Raw genomic sequence first — 23,364 nt, forward strand, 5'->3', positions numbered from 1 at the left:
CTGACACGTCACGCAGGTGATTATGAATATTATTTTTCCTCACTATATGATATCTAAATGATTTTCTCTATTTGTTTATTTTTCTTTTGTAAATTAGGTGAATATATACCGGTAATTTAACTCTTTTATGCATGGCATCATAATCTGTATGGGAATGGCTGGTAGTTTTTATAGTCAAAGCTCTTATAATATTATTGTTATTTTTAGCATGATAAATTTGTTGGTAACTTTGTTATCTTCCTAGTTACCATCTTCATTAATGATTCGTGATGATGTTGATTTTTGTACTATGTGGATAACCAAGTTGGCCATAAGCTGACAAATAATTTGAATACAAGCTGGTAACTAAAGTTATTTTTTAGCTGGTAACTTCTGTCAATATAAGCCGGTAACTAATGTGATATTTAGCTGTTGTATGCACCTATAATATGATAACTAATGTTAATATAAGCTGGTAACTAATGTTATTATAAGCTGGTAATGTTTATTTTTCTTTGTGTGCAGCAAGAAGACCAAGATTACTCTGAGGAAGGTTACGAAGTCTTCTAAAGTTGCAGTTGCAACTAGGTCTTCTCCTTGTTTTGCTTCCAAGGACGCGAAAGATGATTTTAAAGACTCCCACGTGGTCACTTCTCCAATGGCTGTTGTGCAAGATAATGCCCCTGTGAGGAATTCACCAGATGCTGGTTTTGGAGTTGTGGATGAGCTCGTGGCAGCAGCCACTATTACTCAAGTGGTAGAAGAAATTGCCAATGTTGTTATTGGCACTGAAGTTGAAACTTCCGCTGATCAACCTAAAGGAATTGCTCCTCCAATGAGTGTTGTTGTAGCTGAAACTTCTACTGATCAACCTCAAGGAATTGCTCCTTCAATGAGCGTTGCCGTAGCTGAAACTTGTGCTGATCAAGATCAAAGAATTGCTCCTCCAATGAGCGCTACCGTAGCTGAAGATGACCAAGCTCCTGTCAAAATACCATGTGTTGTTCAAGCTCAAGTTGAATCTGCCCAATCCAAGTGGCAGAACCAATTGAAACTGAAGATGCATTGTTTGTTGAAGCTCAACCTGGGGATGACCAAGTCGCCGCCCAAGAATTCAGCATTAATGCAGATGTAGAAGATGTTGTTGCTGATAGGGCCTATAGGGATTTCACCCCACCATATCTTGCTTTCTTGGCCTAGATTTTGGCCCCACACTGCCCGGACCAGATATTAATACGACGGCCGTAGTCCCAGCTGCAGTTCCAACACCGCCCCAGCGGTTGTTTCGACAAATCAAGCACCAGCAGTGCTCCTAGCGGTTAACAATGCTTCCCAAAACCGAGCAGCAGCATCCCCAATTGATCATATGGCGGCAGCGCCACGAGATTTAAAGAACGCAGAAGATAATCCTATCGACTCCAATCTGTTTTCATGCTCTGAGCCTGCTGACCTTGGTAAGTGAAGGCATATACGTGTCTTCGCTTTATCACAAAAGAGTGATGGGATGGATGTCTGCTTTTCGAAGACATTTTTTATGCTTTTAGTTTGATCCTTGTGTGTATATTTATGCTCTTTTTATCCTATGTATGGACAACCCCCCTCCCTTCACATGTAATGACTTCTGCTTTTGTGTGTGTGCTATGTAATGAACTATGTGTTTTCGTTTCACATTCACACTCTTTTATTTTTATGTTGTCTGGTGTGTAGATGTATTTTATGCGATTATTGTTGTTCATTATTCCTGGTAACTTTCACTAACATCCGACTGATAATTATTTGCACTCTACTTTTCACTGATAATTATAGCGCTCTACATGAAAGACATTGCACCTTGTTTTCTAGCTTACCATTTTATTGTATGGTAACTTTCACCATGATAACCTTTGCGAATGTTGCGCTGGTATTATTTGTTCTAACTAGATACATACATGTTTTCTTTTTCTTTTTGCTAACTAGTTACTTAAATGGTAAATTTTGTGATCATACCCTGATAACTTCTGCTATCACCATGCTGATAACTTTTGTTTCCTTTATTCCTGGTAACTTCTACTAACATCTCACTGATAATTGTAGCGCTCTACTTTTAACTGATAAATACAGCGCTCTACATGAAAGATATTGTACCTTGTTTTCCAGCTTACCATTTTATCGCATGGTAACTTTCACCATGATAACTTTTTGCGAATGTTGTGCTAGTATTTTTTTTCTAACTAGGTACCTACATGTTTTCATTTTTTTTTTGTTAACTAGTTACTTAAATGGTAACATTTGTGATCATACCCTGATAACTTTTGCTATCACCATGCTGATAACTTCAACCCTTTGTTTCCTTTATTGATGTTGTAAATACACCCCTCCCCCTCCTTTCCCTGCACGCACACACAGACCATTCTAAGACATTTATGCTGCCCCTTTAACTATCCTGACCCCCCTCATTTTCTTCCCTTTTTCTCTCTACAGTAATTATATCATCATTCTGTACTATCTATCACTTTTTTCTTTAGCTGTTTTTTCCACATATTTGGCATTTCTTTTTTCGGATCGCAAACTGACCTGATCGCAACTTTTTGAAGAGCGTCAATTTCTAGTTTATGATGCGGATGTTGAAGACGACGATGTAATTATGTGGGTTGAAGAAGTCGAACGTGCCATTGTTAGAGCAAAAGCAAATTACGCTTCTGTAAAAGGTACTGATAGGAAGATTTTTTAACAAACTTTTTCCTACTGCCAACCTTGATAACATCATTTTCTTCATGTTGATAATTTACTGTTCTAAACTCTGATAACTTCTTTTATTTTTGTTTTCCCATAATATTTCTTTCCATCATTCCCAACTCTGATAACTCCCTTCACTTTTCTTCTAGACCACCCCACCAGCCCTGAATTTGCTACACCAGTTATTCAACCTCCCTATGGTAATCATTCAGCCAGTGTGACTCCTAATCGTACATTCGGAAAGTTAGGGTAAGCCGCCCATCGCAGTTCCTTCTGCCTCCATATTGTGGCCTCATAGCATCTGCACTTGAAGAGGTTATTTACGCAGAAGTTATCAAGCACACCACTGATTCAGTTGACTCCAGGATAAAACAGTAATGACATTTATTGTTTTCCTTTTCTCTAGTATTTTTGACCCCTTACTGGCAAAACATTGGCTTATATACTATTTTTTCTTTATTTGATTTCCAGTATTAGGGTTATTGACATCGATGGGCGGTGGGTCACATTGGAGGAGCTCGCTAATAGTGTGATAGAAGGTGGTCAAGTTTCGAATAATATTGCAGAGCTCCACATCCGAACTCTTTCTGATTCTGACCCCCAGGGAAGATCATCTTTCCATGGTTGCTGTCCGTATATCTTTTCATACATGATACGACGAGCAAGTTCCTAATCAAACATTTCCGTCGTGATGCAAATTACATACTTAGTCACCAAAGTCAGGTAATTTTTTACGTAAACTACATACTTTTCTTCTTTTAAATCCTACAGGTTGTTTTTTAGTTGGCATAACAGGCAATTTTATCAGGCTCTTATTTTGGTTTTGTCACACATCATACCACTAAAGAATTTTAGCTGGTACCTAGTTATATTACTTTTCTGTGGTAACTTTCATGTATGCCTACTGGTAACATATGTTGTCAGTGGTCTGATAACTTTGCCTTTTTAACTGTAAATGCATTGGTAACTTTTTGTGTTCACATTTTTTAACAGCTATTGTTTCCAACACTGCAAAAGTTGGGACCTCTACCAAAGGACAGGCATTGGTATGTCTTGTGCCTTAATCTCAAGGCAAAACGATTTGAAATTCTTGATTCTCTTCGTCCACAAGATAGCCCTTCGCTCATCACACATGCGACGAAGTTATGAATGGCATTAAAAAAGCCTGATTGATTGCGTACAAGGACTCGAGTAAGCAGATCCAAGACTATGATCTTGTGTACATCGATGTGTTCAAACAGGACAATGGGTTAGTTTTTTTGGCTAGTACTCCATCATTTTTTTCCATCTAAATACTCGGTAACTTAGTAGTGTAGCATTTTAAAAGTTCGTTCACCTTTTTGCATATCTTATTTTGCTTTTTACCACATTTTTTGTTTTTTCCTTACATCACTGATTGCGGTTTCTTCGCGTTCAAGATCTTGGAGTTCTAGGATGGTAAAAATATCCCGACAATAACTAAGGAGCAGATACCGGCACTGAGGAAGATATTGACAAGCATGTGGCTGGACCAACCTCTTAACAAATGAACCCAATGGCGCTATCACTTGTTCAACAAGGAGTAATTGAGGTGAGAAATTTGCACCAATATAAGTTTTGAATTTATGTTTAAGAACGATGATAGTTTTATACATTTTTTTGGGCTGATTACTATCTTATTTATACATTTTTGCTGATAACTTATGTTAGTCAATGTTGATAACATACTTTATCAGGTGCTGATAAATTTCTATTTCATGGCGTCATAACATTTTGCTCACAAATAAAGAACAATAACTAATCTCATTCTCATTTCTGAAAATCTCCATTACATTCTGGACGATAACTTAAATGTTTCAGTGCTGATAACTTTTCATTACATGGTGTCTCGACACCGTTTAAACAATAAAATGGGTAAAATTGATAAGTAAAATCGATAACTTGCATTTCAATGCCCATCTAACTGTTTTGCGCTTCAAGTTTCTCAGTGCGGGATGGGTGAGGTACATTTGCGTTTATCATGATCTATCGACCCACAGACTCTACATTTCCTCTCTTTTTTTGGTTTTGCAATGTCAAATGGGTGCTGGAATCTTTTCTCTCTTGGACGCCCTTTCGTAGTAGACTTTGGTGGGTCTAGTATCACTCTTGTGTTTGATGATTGGGATCCCTCGGCATGTGAGCCCCGGAACTGGAAAATATTGCCAGACACATGCATGACAGGAATGCTTCCTTGATGCGCTACTAGGACACCTTAAGTGGCACTAGTCCATGGTGGTGAAGAAAACCTTTGTGCTTCTTTTTGCTCATCTTTTTCCTTTCTTGCTTTCTTTATCTGCCTCTTTTATAGTGCATCCATGCCGTCTCTGAAAGCATTAACGTGTTTCCTTGCCAATGCCATCCCTTCATCAGTAGTGCAAGCATCTTTTGCTTGTTCCTTGAAATCATTCAGAATTGATGTCTATCTCATGATATTTTTTCCTTCCTCTGTCATACCCTTCTTAACTGTTGGCTGTTGGTAATCAGGCTCAACAAGATCCTCTTCTGGATCCCATGTTCACCTATCTAGGATATACCTCCTCGGTATCTCGTAGACTCCAATCTGTTCCATTACTCGTAGTATGTGTGCGCACAATAGCCCGTGGCGATCAAACTTGCAGCAATTGCATGAGTATACCCCTTCATCCTTGTTCGCCTGCACATGGTAGTCCCTATCCCCATACTTTGGTAGTATGCCTCAGAGCGACTACATCCTGAAGGTTCCATCTTGCAAAGTGTCGCATCCGTAAGCAGCCTTTAGCTTCATCTCTACCTGGAACTTGGAGAACAAATTTTGTGTGTATATCCCTCGCATGTGTAACTCGATTGGGTTCAATGAATACATGTCTGCATCTTTGTAAATTGTGTCCACTTGCTCTTTCGCCACAACCACCATTACTTTCTCTTGGATTGCAGTGTATTGAGTTGCGAATTCAATCAATGAGTTGTTGGGTTTCACGTACTTCTTGATCACAGCATTGAATCCCTTGCTCCTTGCAGTTGTCTGCAAGAATGGAAAGAAATGCTTCATGTAGTACACTGGGGCCCAACATTTCCTATTTTCCCACAGCCAGTGAAAATGTTCGTTGTCGATCTAGCCATATTCATCCATCATTGCCCACCATTTATTTTCAAACTCTTCCTCTGTGATACACAAAACATGAGACAATTACAACATCATACACAATCATTGGTAATTAAAGTACAAGTATGCTGGTAACTTTTCTTAGTTGTTAGATGGTAACTTCATTGAACAAATTTTCCAGATCTTTTTTTGTTCTTTTTGATATGTGAAAGTTTTATTTTCTTTTTTTTTGTTTGTCTTACACCTAGTCTGGTAACTTTTCTAAACCAATAGTTGGTATCAACATATGTAGTTTTTCCGGTACAAAATAACCAGACCCGTTTTTTGCTATTATCAAATGTTAAAAAAATTGTTTGTTATTTTTCTTTTGTTCCCAGACGGTGATTACATGTCCACACATTGTTTCCATTCTAATTTGATGTTGGTCCAATGAAACTGCCCCTGGTAATACAACCAACCAGATCATGGTAACTTGTGTAGACCCACACATGGTAACTTGTGCTTCACATATATTCATATGGCTTCTGAAGTTTGTTGTGTGGTAATTAAAATGGGTCAACAAATTAGGTACGTACCAGTCAAGCTATTGTCGACACAGTCTTTGAACACTTTGTTTAGTGGTTTATCATCAGCCATAAGTTTTCCAAGTTTCTCCTGCGCCTTCTTCATTATATGCCAGCAGCAATTTCTGTGTATTATTTTCAAGAAGACCTCGTCGATCGCACTCCTCATTGCAAAGTCCTGCTCTGTGATGATGTTTTTTGGGGGCAACACCACCCATTGCATGGAGGAATGTGTTAAACAGCCACACAAAGTTTTTCTTTAGTTCATTTCGAACGAAGCCACACCCAAACTGGATGGATTGACCATGGTTATTAATTCCAATGAATGGTGCACACGGCATCTTATACATGTTTGTCATGTATGTCGTATCAAATGACAAATAGTCATTATACTTTGCATATGCCCTGCGTGATGCGCCATCTATCCAGAACAAGTTCTCAACCCTGTCCTCATCATCAAGTTTGATTCTCCAGTAGAAATATGAATCTTCGGCCCTCATCTCTTGGAAGTATGCAATTGTGCTCCCAGCGTTCTTGTGGCGGTGCTCTAAACGGAACTTAGCTCGTTGATTAGCAATGTCTTGTGTCGTGTAGGGTACGTCTTTAGCGCTCCCGTAGAACCATGACATCAGTTGCATCTGCCTCGCAGTCTCAACGTTGCATCCATGCAGAACCCTCAAGAAGTCCTGCTCCTCCTTCGGAATGTACCGATGTGATGATAAGAATTTTGTTAGGGATGGCTTTTTGATCAGGGGGTGATTGTGGTTGTCCTCGAAATGGTCAACAGTCCACCATGCATCATCATGGGATAGGTACATGTGTGTTTCACATTCAGACCTAACAACTTTCTTTTTTTCCTCTTCTTGACAATGCTGGCTGGGTTTTCCACATCTTGCAGCTCATCACTGTCCTTGCGTCGTTTGTCATATTTTGTACAAACTAGTAGCACCCTGCTTATAGTTCCATCAACCCTCTCTTTCTTGAATTGCTGCCTAATTGCAAAGCCAGTCATGCGCGCGTAGGTGTTGTAGTGGTCACGTGCGCTCTTCAGGGTGTCAAATTTTGTCCCTTGTAAAGGTGGCTTAGGTGCGGAATATGCCTCCATGTTGCTGCCTTCCATATCAGCGTCGATCCCAGCAGATTCTGGAGTTGCTGGTTCGCTTATTGTCTGCTCTCCAAGGCTCCCAGCTCCTGTGCTTGCATTTGTTCCAGCACTATGTGCATTTGTTCCATCACTGGGCAAGCTGTTGTTTGCGTTGATTGCCCGAGCACCTGCAATTTGGCCTGGTAGATTAGTGGAATATTACATGGTAAATAACAGTTTTCCATCATGGTAGTTTTCTGAAGATTTAGTGAATGTAGCTTTTCTGCCTAAACAACCTTGGTAATTTGCATACTTTGAACCTGGTAATATGAATGCACCAATGCTGGTAATTTTCAAACCCACTTCAATAGTAAAGTATTCTTTCTGCCTAAAAAACCCTGGTAATTTGCATTTTTTTGTTCCTGGTAATATGTGTGCACCAATGTTGGTAATTTTCAAACCCACTTCAGCAATAAAGTATAAAACTGGGTTTTTCATTCCTTGATGATATGTAAACAATAATGTTGGTAATTTTACCTGTTCCCATGATGTTTGGGTATGCAGAATTGCTGCTTGGTGTGCGCGCTGCATCGTCCTCTTCATGCATTCTCCCTCCTCCTTCATCTTCTGCATTATCTTCTCTGCTAGCACCCATTTATCTACTCCTGCTTGATTTGTTTTTACGTTTGCACGTTAGTATACATTTACACGTGTTGACTCTTTTTCTGAAACTCATTGTTTTGTTTACTCTTTACACAGTTGTTTGAAGGCAAGAATCGCAGGGGTGATTGGAAAGAACACTAAACAGGACAATTACAATACAACATGAGCATCTTCATTAAAAGGCACCACTTTTCTTTATCCAACGTTAGTACTTAGCTAAAGTGGATGATAACTTTTATTATGTACAGATTGATAACTTGTTTACTTCATGCAGTATAACATTCTTGTAGACTAAAAATGAACCTTTTTTGCAATGCATCTTCCATTGTATGAGAGAATGAACTTTGTGATCAATAAAGGTTCCTCTTTCCTTTTATCTGTCTTTATTTTTTCATGGTAGACACAAAATCTATGTTTTTTGTAGCAGGGGAATGGGGTATTTTGTTGGGTACTCTGTTATGCTGCATAAAGTTGGTAGCAAAAACTACAAGGGGCTGGTAATTTTGCACTTAGTTGATTGGTAAGTCACTGCAATAGGCAGAATTATGAGAGAAGTTTGCTTATTCTGTTTTCATGAGTTGGAAGGATGGTAATTTTTGCACAGATTGGGAGGGAGTGGGGTGGGGATGGGGTAAGTCTTTGTATTAAGCAGAATTTTTTGGAGATTTTGGATGAGTCTTGATTCTTACCAGGGTGAGGTGATGTTGCCTGGTGATTTCTTCGCTGTATCCCTGGTAATTTCCGCCGCTTCCCTGATGATCTGCTCTGGTTTGATCCAGATCTGGAGGAGGGGTAGGTCTTTGGTGTTATTTTGAGCAGCTGTGTAGGGGGGAGGGGCGTGTGGGTGGTGGGGAGGGTGAGAGAGGGTATACTTGCGTGGGAGATAAGGTGCCTGGGGGAAAGTTGTGATCTGAAAAGTGCGTCGTGGGGGGGTGGCATTTTCTGTTGGGCCTTGTACGGCGATCGGCTTGGTTAGCTGGCGGGGTGATCGGCCTGGTTAGCTGGCGGGTGATTGACAGGTATGATAAGGTACTTTTGCTATCGGGCACGCTGTTGCCAAATATCATTGTCCATATTTTTATACTTGAACTACTATGGAAAGAAGTCAATGCATGTAGAGTACAGATTGGAGCATGTACACGTAAACTGCAGTAAAAAAATAATCAGACATTTGTGGTCTCTACGTATTGTGACCTATTTCATTTACATTACGGTTACTTGTTAGCTAATATTTTGTTTATTCTCAGCTTAAAGATTAGTAGCATATTATTTTCCGACCAAATTTGGCCCGTGACCCCTAAGGTAGCTAGATAGCCCCGTTCCGATTAGGATTTGTTGTCAACTGTGCGCCGCCAAACGATTCAGATAGGGGAAGTCGTGGGGGGACGGCAAAAGAGGTTGTGGCTAGAGTTGGGGACGTCAACCGGCTCAAATAGCCGGACTTTGGCACCGGGCGGCGAGCTGGAGCGGCGCCAGGCGACGTTCACACCCCCACTGGAGGAGACGCCCGTTGGACTGTTGGGTTTCACGGTGACTCAATGTGGAACCCGGCCGTCAGTCCGATGTGGTGGACGCGCCCGGGCCTCCTCATATTTGAGTTGGATATGAGGGGTGCCGACCAGCCAGGTCGTTTCAGACCCATTTGAGAGGTCCGTCGGGGTCGGCTTTTTTTACCGCTCACTAACAGGACCGTCCACCCGAACATATGAGAGGTGTTTAGGGTGCCTGGTTGTAGATGTTCTTACCTAGCATAAAGATGCTATGAGCATGTACCATAGATAGTCCTAATAGACCAGAGACTTCTATCCAACGTTGGTGGGCATGTCCCGAGTACTTTAAAAAAATAAGGATTACCCCCGGCCTCTGCATCCGAAAGATGCATGCGACCATATTATTAAAAAGGTTCGACGGAAACAAAACCTGGTATCTGAAGTACATCTCACATCATGAGCACATAAATAACAAAGATAATAAAAAAGCAAAGGCACCACCGGCTAGATGCAGTTGGCATCAAGGACCTATCCTATTATGCGACCGTCATCCAAACCAGTTGAAGATAGCCCATGCTACCATCTCCCATCGGTTGCACCCAGTAGCCAAATGCCCCATGGAGGCCGTAGGAGTGAGTAACAACCACATACGGATCCATGCCGTAGCTCTGAAGATAACCTGCAAGAAGTTTAGAATATATAATGCACTAAAAATCATATCGTTCCTCTAGTTCCATATAGCCCAAAGAAGTGCACATATTCAAATCCGCATATTTGACGCAGTATCCGGTTGCACTCCATTTAGCCATGTCCCAAACAACGTATCTATGCTAGATGCAGGAGTTATATTAAAAGCTATATGGATAGATCGCCAAAGTAACTTTGCAAGAGGGCAATCAATGAATAAATGTTGTATTGTTTCATCATGAACACAAAAGCAACATCATGAACTACCAACCCATCGCCGCTTAATTAAGTTATCCGTGGTAAGAATGACCTGTTTATGCACAAACCACATGAAAATCTTGATGCGCAGAGGCACCTTGACTTGAATGTGTAGCGATCTTGGGATTGGGCCAAAATTAATAATGTCAAGGTACATAGATTTAACCGTAAACACTCCATTCCCCGTCAACTTCCAGTGCACGACGTCTACTTGGCTTGCAAGCTGAACGTCCATCAACCGCCGCACTAAATGTAGCCAGCAAGTCCATCGTTCCCCTACTAAAGCCCGCCGAAACTGCATACTCAAAGGAACCGTCTGTAATATTGTAGCTACGTAATCCTCCTTACGTTGCACAACGTTATACAGGGTAGGGTACTGTAGGGCTAGCGGTGCCTCGCCTAGCCAAGTATCCCCCCAAAACCTTGTTGTTGTTCCATCCCCAACAACGAATTTCACCCTATGGAAGAAAGTCTCCTTTATTCTCATTAGCCCCTTCCAGAATGGTGAATCAATAGGTCTTACGGTCACCTGTGCTAGAGTTTTAGAGTGAATGTATTTATTCTGTATGATTTGTGCCACATGCCTCCCGATTCGTGAGATAACCTATACATCCATTTGCTTAACAAGCATTTATTTTTAATCTCAAGGTTCTCAATCCCGAGACCCCCCCGGTCTTTAGGTCAACCTATAATATCCCATCTAGCCAAGTGATATTTTGTCTTAACCTCGTCCGACTGCCAGAAGAAACGAGATCGATAAAAATCTAATCTCTTTCTTACCCCTTTAGGTATCTCAAAGAAAGATAGGAGGAACATCCTGGTCAGTACTGAATTAATTAGCACTAACCTCCCTTCATATGACATAAGCTTGCCCTTCCAGCAGCTTAGTTTTTTTTTTTTGAATCGGTCTTTGATACATTTCCATTCTTTATCAGATAACTTCCGATGGTGAATTGGAATACCTAGATAATTGAAAGGCAGTGACCCCAGTTCACAACCAAACAATTCTATATAGTTATCTTGTTTCTCTTTTGCCCTACTAAAGCAAAATAATTCACTCTTGTGGAAATTAATCTTTAGACCTGACGGTTGTTCAAATAGGCACAAAACTAGTTTCATAGTTCCCGCCTTTGCAAGGCCATGCTCCATGAATATGATTGTGTCATCCGCATATTGTAGAATGGAAACGCCCCCATCCACCAAATGTGGGACAAGACCACCTACCAGGCCTTTCTCCTTAGCCTGACCTATGAGTACCATCAACATGTCTGCCACAATGTTGAAGAGAATAGGGGACATCGGATCCCCTTGTCGCAGGCCTTTATGCGTTTGGAAATAATGACCCGTGTCATCATTCACCTTAATCCCGATACTACCTTTTTGGATGAAGGAATCCACATGATCTCTCCATGCCCCATAAAAACCATTCATATGCATGGCTTACTGAAGGAAAGGCCATTTGGCCTTATCATATGCCTTCTCGAAATCCACCTTGAAGATAACCCCATCTAATTTCTTCGAGTGGATTTCATGTAAGGTTTCGTGCAAGACAACAACCCCCTCCAGGATATGTCTTCCGGGCATGAAAGCAGCCTGACTAGGTTACACCACAGAATGGGCAATCTGTGTCAGTCTATTAGTGGCTACTTTCGTAAAGATCTTGAAACTTACATTTAGAAGGCATATTGGCCTGAATTGCTCAATTCGAATCGCTTCCTCTTTCTTTGGTAGCAACGTTATGGTGCCAAAGTTAAGATGAAAGAGTTGCAGATGGCCATTAAAGAAGTCCTGAAACATGGGCATTAGGTCATCCTTCACAATGTGCCAACATTTATTATAGAATTCCATAGGAAATCAATCTGGTGTTGGCGCTTTATTTGGCTTCATCTGAGAGATAGCTTCGAAAACCTCTTTCTCAGTAAAAGGAGCAGACAAAATCTCATTTTCATCTATCCTGAGCTGAGGTATATCCTCCTTCACCAGTTCATCTAGGAATACCGCATTGTCTACCGGAGGCCCAAAAAGTTGCTTGTAATAGTTGGAAATGTATATTTTGAGATTCTCGTGTCCCACTACTGTTCCTTCATCTTGCTCAAGTTCGATTTGTTACTGCTCGACCCGAAACAGATACTCATTTGCAAAAAATAAAATAAAAGGTTGCACAAATTTGTTAATCTAGCCCTAGTTGTGCCACTTTCTTGTAATTAACTTGACGAATCTGCCACCAAATCTCGCCGTCGCGTACGCGCGACGAGAAGGCCTAACATCGCCGCCCCGAGAGCTTGCAGGACTCTACGTCGGGCCCCCGTCTGATCCGTCCCGACAGACGGACTATAGGAGAATCGAAGCCCGAAAGGTTGACTCAAGGAAGAAGTGTCACCCATGCGAGGACTGAAAATCCTAAACCATCGACTAGCCGAAGCCGAGGCACCAGGATTCCCTCCCCTCCACGGGCCGCCAGAGCGATGTTATATTTCTTGTTTGCTGATGTAAGGATGCTATGTTTTACGCTAAGTGAAAATATTGTATTTGAATAACAGGTGTGGGCACTTCCGTTTTGGATCCCATCACTCACAATTGCGCCTGCGCTTGAGGCAAGTGCACAACGAAGTAACAACTTGCATGATTTCCCCTCACTCTGCTTTTTATCATCTAGAGTTGGTTATTTATTTTAAAAAACTATTTTATCATCTTTTCTTCAACTGTCCGTTATCCATGCGGTGTTGGAACACTCTGAACATACACTGGGGCACACATGGTGACCGATCTTGAAAAAGCTTGTTTTGGTCTTTTTTTTTCCTTTTTTCTGAAGGAAATATATAGGAGAACATAGCTTGTTTTGTGAGGAGAGAGAAAAAGCAATCAAGTGGGAATTCAAGTCCAATCAATCTGTTTTAAAATCCAAAATGAAAAAAAAAAACATGATGACGGATGTCATTGATCAAGAAGGAAATCCAAAAGGAACTCGAGTTTTTGATTGATGGATACGAGAGTGGTGCAAGACCGGGACAGAGGAACCATAGGAATGTTATGTTAGGTTCCTTGCTCACTTCTCAAGCCCAAGAACTTTTCTTGTCACCTCCGGATCCGCCACCTCCGGATCCGCCACCTTCATTGGAACCGGATGCTGCTCCTCTTCCTCCTCGTCCTGCTACTCCTCCTCCTCCAGCTCTGGCGAGTCCGGAGGCAGGCCAGCTACAATGCGGGCGACACGCCTCGCCCAGATCTCCTCCTCGATCCGGAGTGGCTCTCTGGCGTGAGTATAGCATAGGTCGTCTTCTTTTATCGGGCCAGGGCGGACGGCGAGGGAAGAGGGAGATGGACAAGGAGAGAAATGTGCTCCGACTGGAACAACGGAGAGGGCAGAAGAGGTTGTGGCTAGAGTTTGGGACGTCGGCCAGCTCAAATAGCCGGACTTTGGCCTCGGGCGTCGAGCCGAAGCGGCGCCACACGGCGGTCGCACCCTCACCGGAGGAGAAGCCCGTTGAGCTGTTGGGTTTCGGGGCAATTCTGTGTCGGACCCAGTCGTCAGTCCGACATGGCGGATGCGCCTGGACGTTTCAGGCCTATTTGAGACACCCGTCTGGGTCGGTTTTTTTTTACCGCTCACTAACCGGACCGTCCGTCCGGACGTATGAGAGGGGTTTAGAGTGTCTGGCTGTAGATGTTCTTACCTACTTCCTCCGTTCCAAAATAGATGACCCAACTTTATACTAAAGTTAGTACAAAGTTGAGTCATCTATTTTGGAACGGAGCGAGTAGCATAATGATGCTATGAGCATGTACGACAAATAGTCCATATAGACGAGAGACTTCTATCGAACGTTGTTGCGCATGTCCCGTCTCCGTCTCCCGTGTACTTATCCTTCAAGAAAATTTTCTTCACAATAATCAAAAGTAGTCCTCATTGGTGCCACTAATGGTATATCTATCTTTTTATTAGATAAAATTTATTTTAATATAATATATCATTCAATCTTTTTTCATGACCTGTTATTTTGCAATTCCAGATGATGCAATATCGGTTATTTTTCGGCTTAATCCACGGGGCTGAAAGCTCTACTTCTTGGTTTTAACATTGGACTTTTACCTTTTCAGTTGAAATTTGTGACGTGGAATTCATAAACCAAACCTGCCGATTTCAACAGAGGATGTTACAACTTTTTTTAGAGTAAGAGTTTATATGTGGCCGGACCATACTTCTACAAGGTTTGTGAGTTATGATAGTCAACTACGTCTCCTTGGAGCCTAGATTGACCGCGTCCATATTGAACCAGCGGGTAATGGCTGCTATGCTATGAGAACGCTTGAAAAGGTCTTAACATCTTCAGTCTATTTTATTATATATCTATTTAGGTGTTTGAGTATGACCAGGTACGTACTACCTGCATGCCTAGCTCGTGTTCCCGCGTACTCTATATTCTATGCTTTCACCTATCACACGCGTTTCTTCAACCTACCATGCCATGAGTTCGTATATATAGGACCCGGCATGACTCGTATCTTCTCTTTTCAAACATATTCTTTAGTTAATTGTTGCTGTAACACAATGATGTAAGTACCCATCACTTCTCACCTTTTTGTGAATGACATTTGATTTTCTGACAATTATTCTTTACTAATTTTGTTTGGTACAGAAACGGTTCATTAACTTGTATTAAGCGACATTTACGTGTAATGATACTTGCATCTGTTTGATTTTGGAGAATGGTGACAAAACACTTTAGTGATTGACTGTGGCTCTTGTTATCTATCTCCCATGTGGCTCTTCTTATTGTTGATCAAGCAAAATGGGTATTGTAAGTTCATGCTGATTGAAAGTTAATGTGGCTGGTTGTAAGTAATGATGAGTTTGGTTGAGTTGCTTTTCTATAAGTACATGTCTGTACATTTCTTGGACTATTGTGAAATAAAGCACTTTCTACAGTTTCCAAATGTTGATGTTATCTGCGCACACTAACTATGAAGCCATGTGCAACATATTTCATATTGTTATCTTTTTTGCAGGGAGTAAAAATTTGCATATAACTTGAGTATATATCTCAGCCAATCTGGTCTCTTCATAAATGTAATGATGATGCAACGCGTGATCCTCCATGGTTTTTTAAAATTGAAATCTTTTTATAAGTTGCCTAAAACTGTTTCTCTCTTTGTTGTTTTATTTATTCATCACCTAACATTACTTCCCATTTCTCTCAAGATTTATATGCTCAATGTACATGGTAATGGAAAGTGTGTGGTGAGCTTGTATAATGAATTTCTATCTGGTAAATGCTGGTTGCTGGGTATGTATAATGTTGTCCCTGGTGGGTGTGTGGATTTTTGTTCCTTCCAGATTACTTGATATAGGCTACTTGGTAAATGTTTACTGAGTCATTTTTTGTTTAAGCTACATCTGTCATTTTTCATTTACCTCGGCTGATGAAACCCACCGTTTATTATTACTTGTATCAGGAGACTGGAGCTATCTCAAAACTACTTAAACTCCATCTCCTTTACCATAAAAAAAATTACTTCATGTACGTTGAAGATTATTTAGCATCAAGACTTAAATAAACATCTTGGTACAAGAAAAGCCAAGCAAATTGGAAAAATCAAACTTGGATGTTGGATCTCCGAGTTTGGAAAAATATAAATATAGATTCATGCATAAGTAACGAAATTCAGTATTTTTGTGTTTCTATGTATTTTAACATATTGAATAGTAGTGGAGGTCGTGTGTTGCATGTGCACGCTTACTGTAGTGTTGTATGGTCGGTCGGACAAGGGAACCCAGTTGTATTTTAACATATTCTTATCCATTATCTAAACCCTTTTTTTACAGTCTAGTATAATGCAAAGTGAGTCATTTGTTCCGCTGAATTTTCGCAAGCTGAATACACCATTTTACCAATTTCAAATTTCATAAATGTGTGATACAAAAGCATTACTTCTTGAGTTTAATGTCAGATTTCTCTGCCATAAATATATTCTGCTTTTAGGAGAGTTGTGATTTTTGTTTCTTGAAATTTAAAAGCTGCAATTTTAATTTGTTGTGAATCTGTGATCCAGCTGGAAATCAGGTAGTTGAAAGCTGACAATTTTAACAGAGGAAGTTAAAGGCTTTTTTAGAGGGAGTTGAAATGCAGCTGGGCACTTGGATCTACGTCACAAGGTATGTGGATTGTGGTAGTCTACTTTATGTCTTGTAGACCGCGTCGATACTGGAGGAAAAGGAAAGGAAACGCGTGAAAGGTCATCAGGCCAACAACACAGCCCGGTCTTCAGATGTTCAGTCGATCGATGATTATCATATATACTCCTACGTGTCTGAGTATGACCAAGTACGTACCAGCTGTATGCCTTTCTAGGCTTCCACCTACTACACACGTCTGTTCAACCCACCAGGGCATAGCATGTAATATATAGGACCCGACACAGCCACCATGGGAAGCAAACACAATCTCCGCTCAAGGACCAACACAACAACACCTGCACTATAATCTCCTCTGCTATATCTCCTTGCAGTTCAAACCTCAATGGCTGCCACCAGAACCATTCTTGTCGCCGTTGCCGTGATGACCGTCCTGAGCACCGCGTCTGCGGCAGTCTACAACGTGGGCGAGCCAGGCGGCGCATGGGACCTCAGCACCAACTACGGCACTTGGGCGTCCTCTAGGAACTTCCAAACCAACGATCAGATTGTCTTCAAGTACTCCCCTCAGGCACACGACGTTCTCGAGGTCAGCAAGGCAGACTACGACTCCTGCAGCACCGCCAGCCCCGTCACCACCCTCAACTCCGGGAATGATGTTGTCACCCTCACCGCCACCGGTACCCGCTACTTCATCTGCGGTTTCCCTGGTCATTGCGCGGGCGGCATGAAGGTCAAGATCGATGTCATGCCAGGCTCCTCCTCTTCGTCACCCGCCCCGGCCAGCGGCCCAAGTGCAAGCAACACTGCCCCGCCAACACTTGTCTCCGCTGCAACCAATGTGGAGGCCATGGGGTTTGGCCTCGTTGTTTTGCTTGCCGTTGCTGGCCTCATGGCTTGAGGTGCATCTCGGCAGTCGCACGCACATGTGTATATTATTGTATGGAAAAGTACTTATTACTAGCAACTATCTGTGTGTATAGTCCCGTAGTTATGTGAATTTTACGTGAGAACTAATTATATTGCAGCCTTTAATGATTTCTTTTACACCTTCACATACACCTTTCAAGTTTCAATGACAAAAAAAGTCACAACCTCCAACTTAAAAGGCCAACGTTGAACAAATTCCAATATTCAAATCAAGAAGTAAGCTTTCATACCATATACAGTTAATTAAGTTAACATGTTTTAAATTACATCCAGGCAAAAAACATGATAGGAATTGTAAAATGCATGTTGAGCCGTACAATTGACCCACAGTGCATCATCCTGGACTGCAACATAACATCACCGAGTGAAATAATATACTGTGTGATGTATTATTAAACTTAATTAAATTTTACAAATATCCGCTATGTCTTGGTGGGAATATCTCGCCTACCATTTGGCATGACTGGTGAGCTATCTAAAAAATGAGCAATAGAATTTCTCTCCTTGCACCCAAACTTGTAATTAAAATTTCAGCACTTTGCGGTGATTTGAGTAATTCATTCACATGGGGAAAACCTAGATGTATCATGGCGACAAGGACTAGTTTTGATACTAGTGTTGGATACATACAATTAGCACATTTAAAACTGCTAAAATGGAGTTTTCAGCCTGCAATTCAACTAAATTTTTTCTAAAATGAAAGGTCATATTTATCTTGGCAGCAACAGTAGAAATTTGTATTGGATCACTGTCTCTATATCATATATATTCTCCAAAAAATCAAAAATAAATCTTGAAGTGGCAAAAAAAGGGAAAACAATTTGGCACATGTGCAAAGATGTATTTTACGCATGTGTAAAATTTCATTACGAGATACTTTAACGTGTCATTTAAAAAGCAAGCACATTGATTTTGAAAATACTCATCTTGCTATTAGAATCAGTCCACAATTTGAAACCTTCCGTAAAAAGGGACGCGGATTTTTGGGACATGGTGCCACGCGAGGATGTTATCCTGACCGACGGATGCTGCTATGCGATTCACACTTAATATAGTGATTAATTGAATACTGCAGCAATATGTAGGGATAAGTGAGCAAGTATTCGACGTCTGTACATAATACCAGTCTGTCCTCTTTCTGAATTGCATGCTACATAAATGCAAAATGGGGATCTAATAAATGTTGCAGAAAGTATGCAATCTGTTTAAATGAGCAGCTGGGGTGGGGTGCAACGTCTTAATAGTTCACTCAATGCGTCTGTGGACTCATGTGATTATAGTCATATTTGATTTTAGTTTGCTTACATTGACCATGTTAGTGCATGGCTAGCTAGACTAAGTTTCATATAATCAAAATCAAGTAATTATGTACGTCAAGATTATGGGCGCCCAAATGTATGCTCACAATCACGAGAGGGCTACTTAGACATTAACACATGTTAGGCTAGCGCAATAGCAAAAACCAGTCTTCAGAGTTAATTTTTTTTTGTGAGTAGCATTTAGAGTTTAAACACGCATTGTGGTAGCTAACTGAACACACATGATCAATCCAATCTGTTAGATGCAGCTAATGTTACCACTAGAAGAAAATGTGTTGGACAACTGACTCTTTGCAGATACTCTCTCTGATAAATGTTGTCGTTGGCCTGCTGCTCAACACAAACGAGTGTAATCCCGCTTAGTCAACAAATGTGGGACAAATGCACTTAATGCATGGTGTTATACGGGAGGGGGAGAACTGCTGGATGGAGAGTGAATGGGAGGAGGATTAGTGAGGAGCTACGGGATGAGATGGGTTGGAGAATAAATGCAGAGTGGTGGTGCAGATTGCCATTGGACATCTGCTCCATATAAATGAGAGATTAACTCTTCTTGTCAGCCTAGTGGGTCTGGTGCAATTATTGATCTGTGAGATACGCTCCTAATACCATCTTTCTAAGTCGTTGGTAGAAATCATACATAATTTATGGTATGCACACTGCACGAATCTCTGAGTTATTAACGTCCTAGATTTCATCCTCGCGTGGCTGCATGTCCACTCGTAATTTCTTATCAAGTACGAGCAACTATGATTGACCATAGATATTATTATAGTTGACAGCGATCACTGTGCTTTTTCTTGCACTTTTTTTTTGAGAAATTCAAGTTTCTACACTAGTGTGTAGTGTTTGCGATCAAAATCAAGGCACGCAACAGGCCACCCGTACCATGCACCTGTGCAGAGAGTAGGACCCCCAATTTTCTATTAATAGAGTAGTACTAATTGCCAGTTTAGCTCTATTAACTTAGGTATTTAGGATAACATTATAGTGACCAACTGTATCATTTGTACTCGTAATTTTTCTTTTTGCAGGTGTAGTTGTAATTAAATTATTCCAACAACAAAAATTTAGGGTCTATTTAATATGTCAAATCTACTAATAAAAAAAAGCTTTGTCAAAATAATGCTTTGGACAATTGGATCTACGTCAGAACCTATGTGGATCCCCTAAAAAAAGAAGCTATGTGGATCGTGATAGTCTACCTCATGTTCTTGTAGACCGCGTCGATACTGAAGAAAAAGGAAAGGGACGCGTGAAATGGTCAGCACGCCAACAGCACAGCCCGGTCTTCACATCCTCAGTCTATTTTGATCAAGTACGTACCAGCTGCTTGTGTTCCCACCTACACACAATATTCAAAGTCCAAAATCCAGGTACACAAACTTCATTCTACGCTCCCACCAACCGCACATGTTTCTCCATCACACCGGGTGTAGCCTGTATTGTTCTATATATAGGACCCGACACTGCCTCCTAGGAAAGCAAACACATTCTCCGCTCAAGGATCGATACACACCTGCCTTACAAGTTATAATATCCTCTGCTAGCTCTCTTTACAGTTCCAACCGCAATGGCTGCCAGGAGAACCATTCTTCTCGCCGTGGCTGCGATGGCCGTCCTGAGCACCGCGTCAGCGGCAATCTACAACGTGGGCGAGCCGGGCGGTGCATGGGACCTTAGCACCAACTACGGCACTTGGGCGTCCTCTAGGAACTTCCAAACCAGCGATCAGATCGTCTTCAAGTACTCCCCTCGGGCACACGATGTCCTTGAAGTCAGCAAGGCAGACTACGACTCTTGCAGCACGGCCAACCCCATCACCACCTTCAACTCCGGGAATGATGTTGTCACCCTCACAGCCACCGGCACCCGGTACTTCATTTGTGGTTTCCCTGGTCATTGCGCGGGCGGCATGAAGGTTAAGATCGATGTCATGCCAGGATCCTCCTCTACGTCACCCGCCCCGGCCAGCGGCCCAAGTGCAAGCAATGCTCCCCCGCCGACACCTGTCTCCGCTGCCACCAATGTGGAGGCAACGGGATTTGGCCTTGCCGTTTTGCTTGCCATTGCCGGCCTCATGGCTTGAGTGCATCTCTGTAGTCGCAGGCACATGTGTATTTTATGTATATTCAAGTAATTATTACTAGCAACTATCTGTGTGTATGATCAAGTTGTTATGTGTATGTTGGGTGTATTCCGGCTTTGTGTATTGCTGATTCATTTTGGAGGATTTATTAATAAAGATTCTTTTGGTCTTATACAACATTTGTCTTGAAACACGTTCATTCTAAAACATGAGAGCCAACAATTTTGTAATTTAAACTTGTAGTACAGAAATACATAGTTAGATTAGACATGCAATTAGTATTGCCCCTGATTGTAAATGAACTGTCCCGAACAACCAGCTGCAACAAATGGTGAACAACTAGGATGCCCCCGACCCCAGACATACTGGATCAAAATCGGCTCGGAAAATCCCTACTTTTTGGATGATGGAGTGTGATACATGTTCCTGTTTCTGGTGTTGCACGGGACAATCACCGTCGAGGGAGAGAGAGCCATGGGAGTGGGTGACGGGTGCTTTTGGGGAATGAATTCTTCCCTATTACATTAATAGAAAAAGGGTCAAACGTGAAGCACATTAGTGCCGGTTTGTATTTGAGCCGGCACAAATGTATACATTAGTGCCGGTTCCAACGGCTAGCCGGGCCGCTCTCATTAGTACCGGTTCGTGGCTAACCTTTAGCACCGGTTCGTGCCACGAACCGGTACTAATGAGAGTGGTGGCAGGATGTTGTCAGTCTAGGCCCCCTCCAGCACCTTTAGTACCGGTTCTTGACACGAACCGGTACTAAAGGTCGTCCTACATAAACCCTTCGTCCACCCGAGCTCGCTCTGTTCTTTCCCTTTCCCCTCTCCTCTCTGTTCTACCCCTCTTCCTCTCGAGCTCATCACACATTTTGCCCAAAATTTGTCAAGATTTGAAGGCCCCCATCCATTCAAATGATCACAAAGGTTAGCAACTTTGTCCTTTCATCTCTCATTGCTAGATTAGCTCTTGCAATGCTTTATATAGTTATTAATTTGTGAGTTTAGTAATTTGGAGGAAATATATATATGTGCTAGTATTTGATTTATATGCAATTTGAGGTTAAAATAACACTTAGTTTGCATATGTAGGTGTGGTTTACTTAGTGCCTTCTAAATCTCCGTCGTAACCACCGTCGATCGCCCGCACCGTCCCGTCGCCGGCACCACCTTGTGGTGAGCCTCTTGTTCATGAAATTTTATATAAAAAATTGATGTTTGTGTGATTTGGATATATAGTTACTCGTATAATAATTATCTTACCCGTACGTTATTTGTTATACATAGTGCCATGGTTTTGATATCCGTCCCCGTCGGCCCTCGTCCTTGTTATGATTCGGATGTGGTATATTCTCTTTTAAAATTATTTGTTGCATTTCGTGTTTATGACAAATTATGCCCATCAAGTTGACATAGATATTTTTATCTAGGAGGTATGTGAACCGAAAATTCCAACCGACCCTATTGTCGAGAGGTTAAATTTAGTTGAAAGAGAAAACGAGTACTTGAAAGAAAAATTGAAAAGAATTGAGGGGGAGAAGATGGAATTGGAGTTGCATGTTGCCGATGTCGTCGATGATCACAAGATCAAGAAGGAGAAAATGCGCTTGAAGATTGGAAAGATTAGAAAATATGCCATCGATAGTGAGGCTTGGTATCATTATGCTGTTGGATCAATTGTTACCTTAGTTGCAATCTTGATCGCATTTGTTGTTGCATTTAAATGCTTTAGCTAGAGAGTTATTTGTTTGTTGCATTTAAGTGTTGTATGAACTTTATGTATGAACTTGTATTAATTTGGTCTATTCGGTGTTGTGTAATGAAGATGAGCCGGCAATGGATGTATGATGACCGATGCTCTCCCCAGTTCGTTGAGGGCGTGCATACTTTTCTGCTTGCGGCTGAGGCAAACAAGCGGGCGGATGGTTTTATGCCTTGTCCATGTGCTGGCTGTAAGAATGGTTGCAATTACTCTATGTCAAGAACCATTCACGTCCACCTGTTTGAGTCCGGTTTCATGCCCCACTATAATGTTTGGACCAAGCACGGAGAAAGAGGGGTTATGATGAAAGACAATGAAGAAGAAGAGGACGACGACAGCTATCCTGGCCATGGGTTCCCTGAATACGATGATACAACAATGGGGGAAGAAGCTGAGCCGGTAATGCGGGAAGAAGCTGAGCCGGCAATGCGGGAAGAAGCTGAAGAAGAGGCATCAGATGAGCCCGTTGATGATCTAGGTCGGGCCATTGCCGATGCAAAGAGAAACTGCGCAAGTGATTTGGAGAAGAAGAAGTTGCAGCGCATGTTAGAGGATCACAAAAAATTGTTGTACCCGAATTGTGTAGG

The 23,364-nt window shown here is 41.6% G+C and overlaps 2 protein-coding genes across 2 annotated transcripts; both read left to right on the top strand.

Moving 5' to 3' along the window:
- The first annotated feature begins 17,060 nt into the window (after positions 1 to 17,060).
- LOC119343694 (mavicyanin-like) lies at positions 17,061 to 17,576 on the top strand. The gene has a single exon (XM_037614522.1). It carries the CDS (start codon positions 17,061 to 17,063, stop codon positions 17,574 to 17,576), a length of 516 nt encoding a protein of 171 aa, XP_037470419.1.
- A 2,850-nt stretch (positions 17,577 to 20,426) lies between these two features.
- LOC119343700 (mavicyanin-like) lies at positions 20,427 to 21,136 on the top strand. Its single transcript, XM_037614524.1, has one exon. It carries the CDS (start codon positions 20,498 to 20,500, stop codon positions 21,011 to 21,013), a length of 516 nt encoding a protein of 171 aa, XP_037470421.1. The 5' UTR covers positions 20,427 to 20,497; the 3' UTR covers positions 21,014 to 21,136.
- Positions 21,137 to 23,364: the final 2,228 nt, after the last annotated feature.

Source organism: Triticum dicoccoides, unplaced genomic scaffold, assembly GCF_002162155.2.
Source record: "Triticum dicoccoides isolate Atlit2015 ecotype Zavitan unplaced genomic scaffold, WEW_v2.0 scaffold137800, whole genome shotgun sequence".
Lineage (NCBI taxonomy): Eukaryota > Viridiplantae > Streptophyta > Magnoliopsida > Poales > Poaceae > Triticum > Triticum dicoccoides.

Excerpts from the sequence above, each read along its gene's own strand:
- LOC119343694 (XM_037614522.1), top strand. The coding sequence starts at position 17,061 with ATGGCTGCCACCAGAACCATTCTTGTCGCCGTTGCCGTGATGACCGTC.
- LOC119343700 (XM_037614524.1), top strand. The coding sequence starts at position 20,498 with ATGGCTGCCAGGAGAACCATTCTTCTCGCCGTGGCTGCGATGGCCGTC.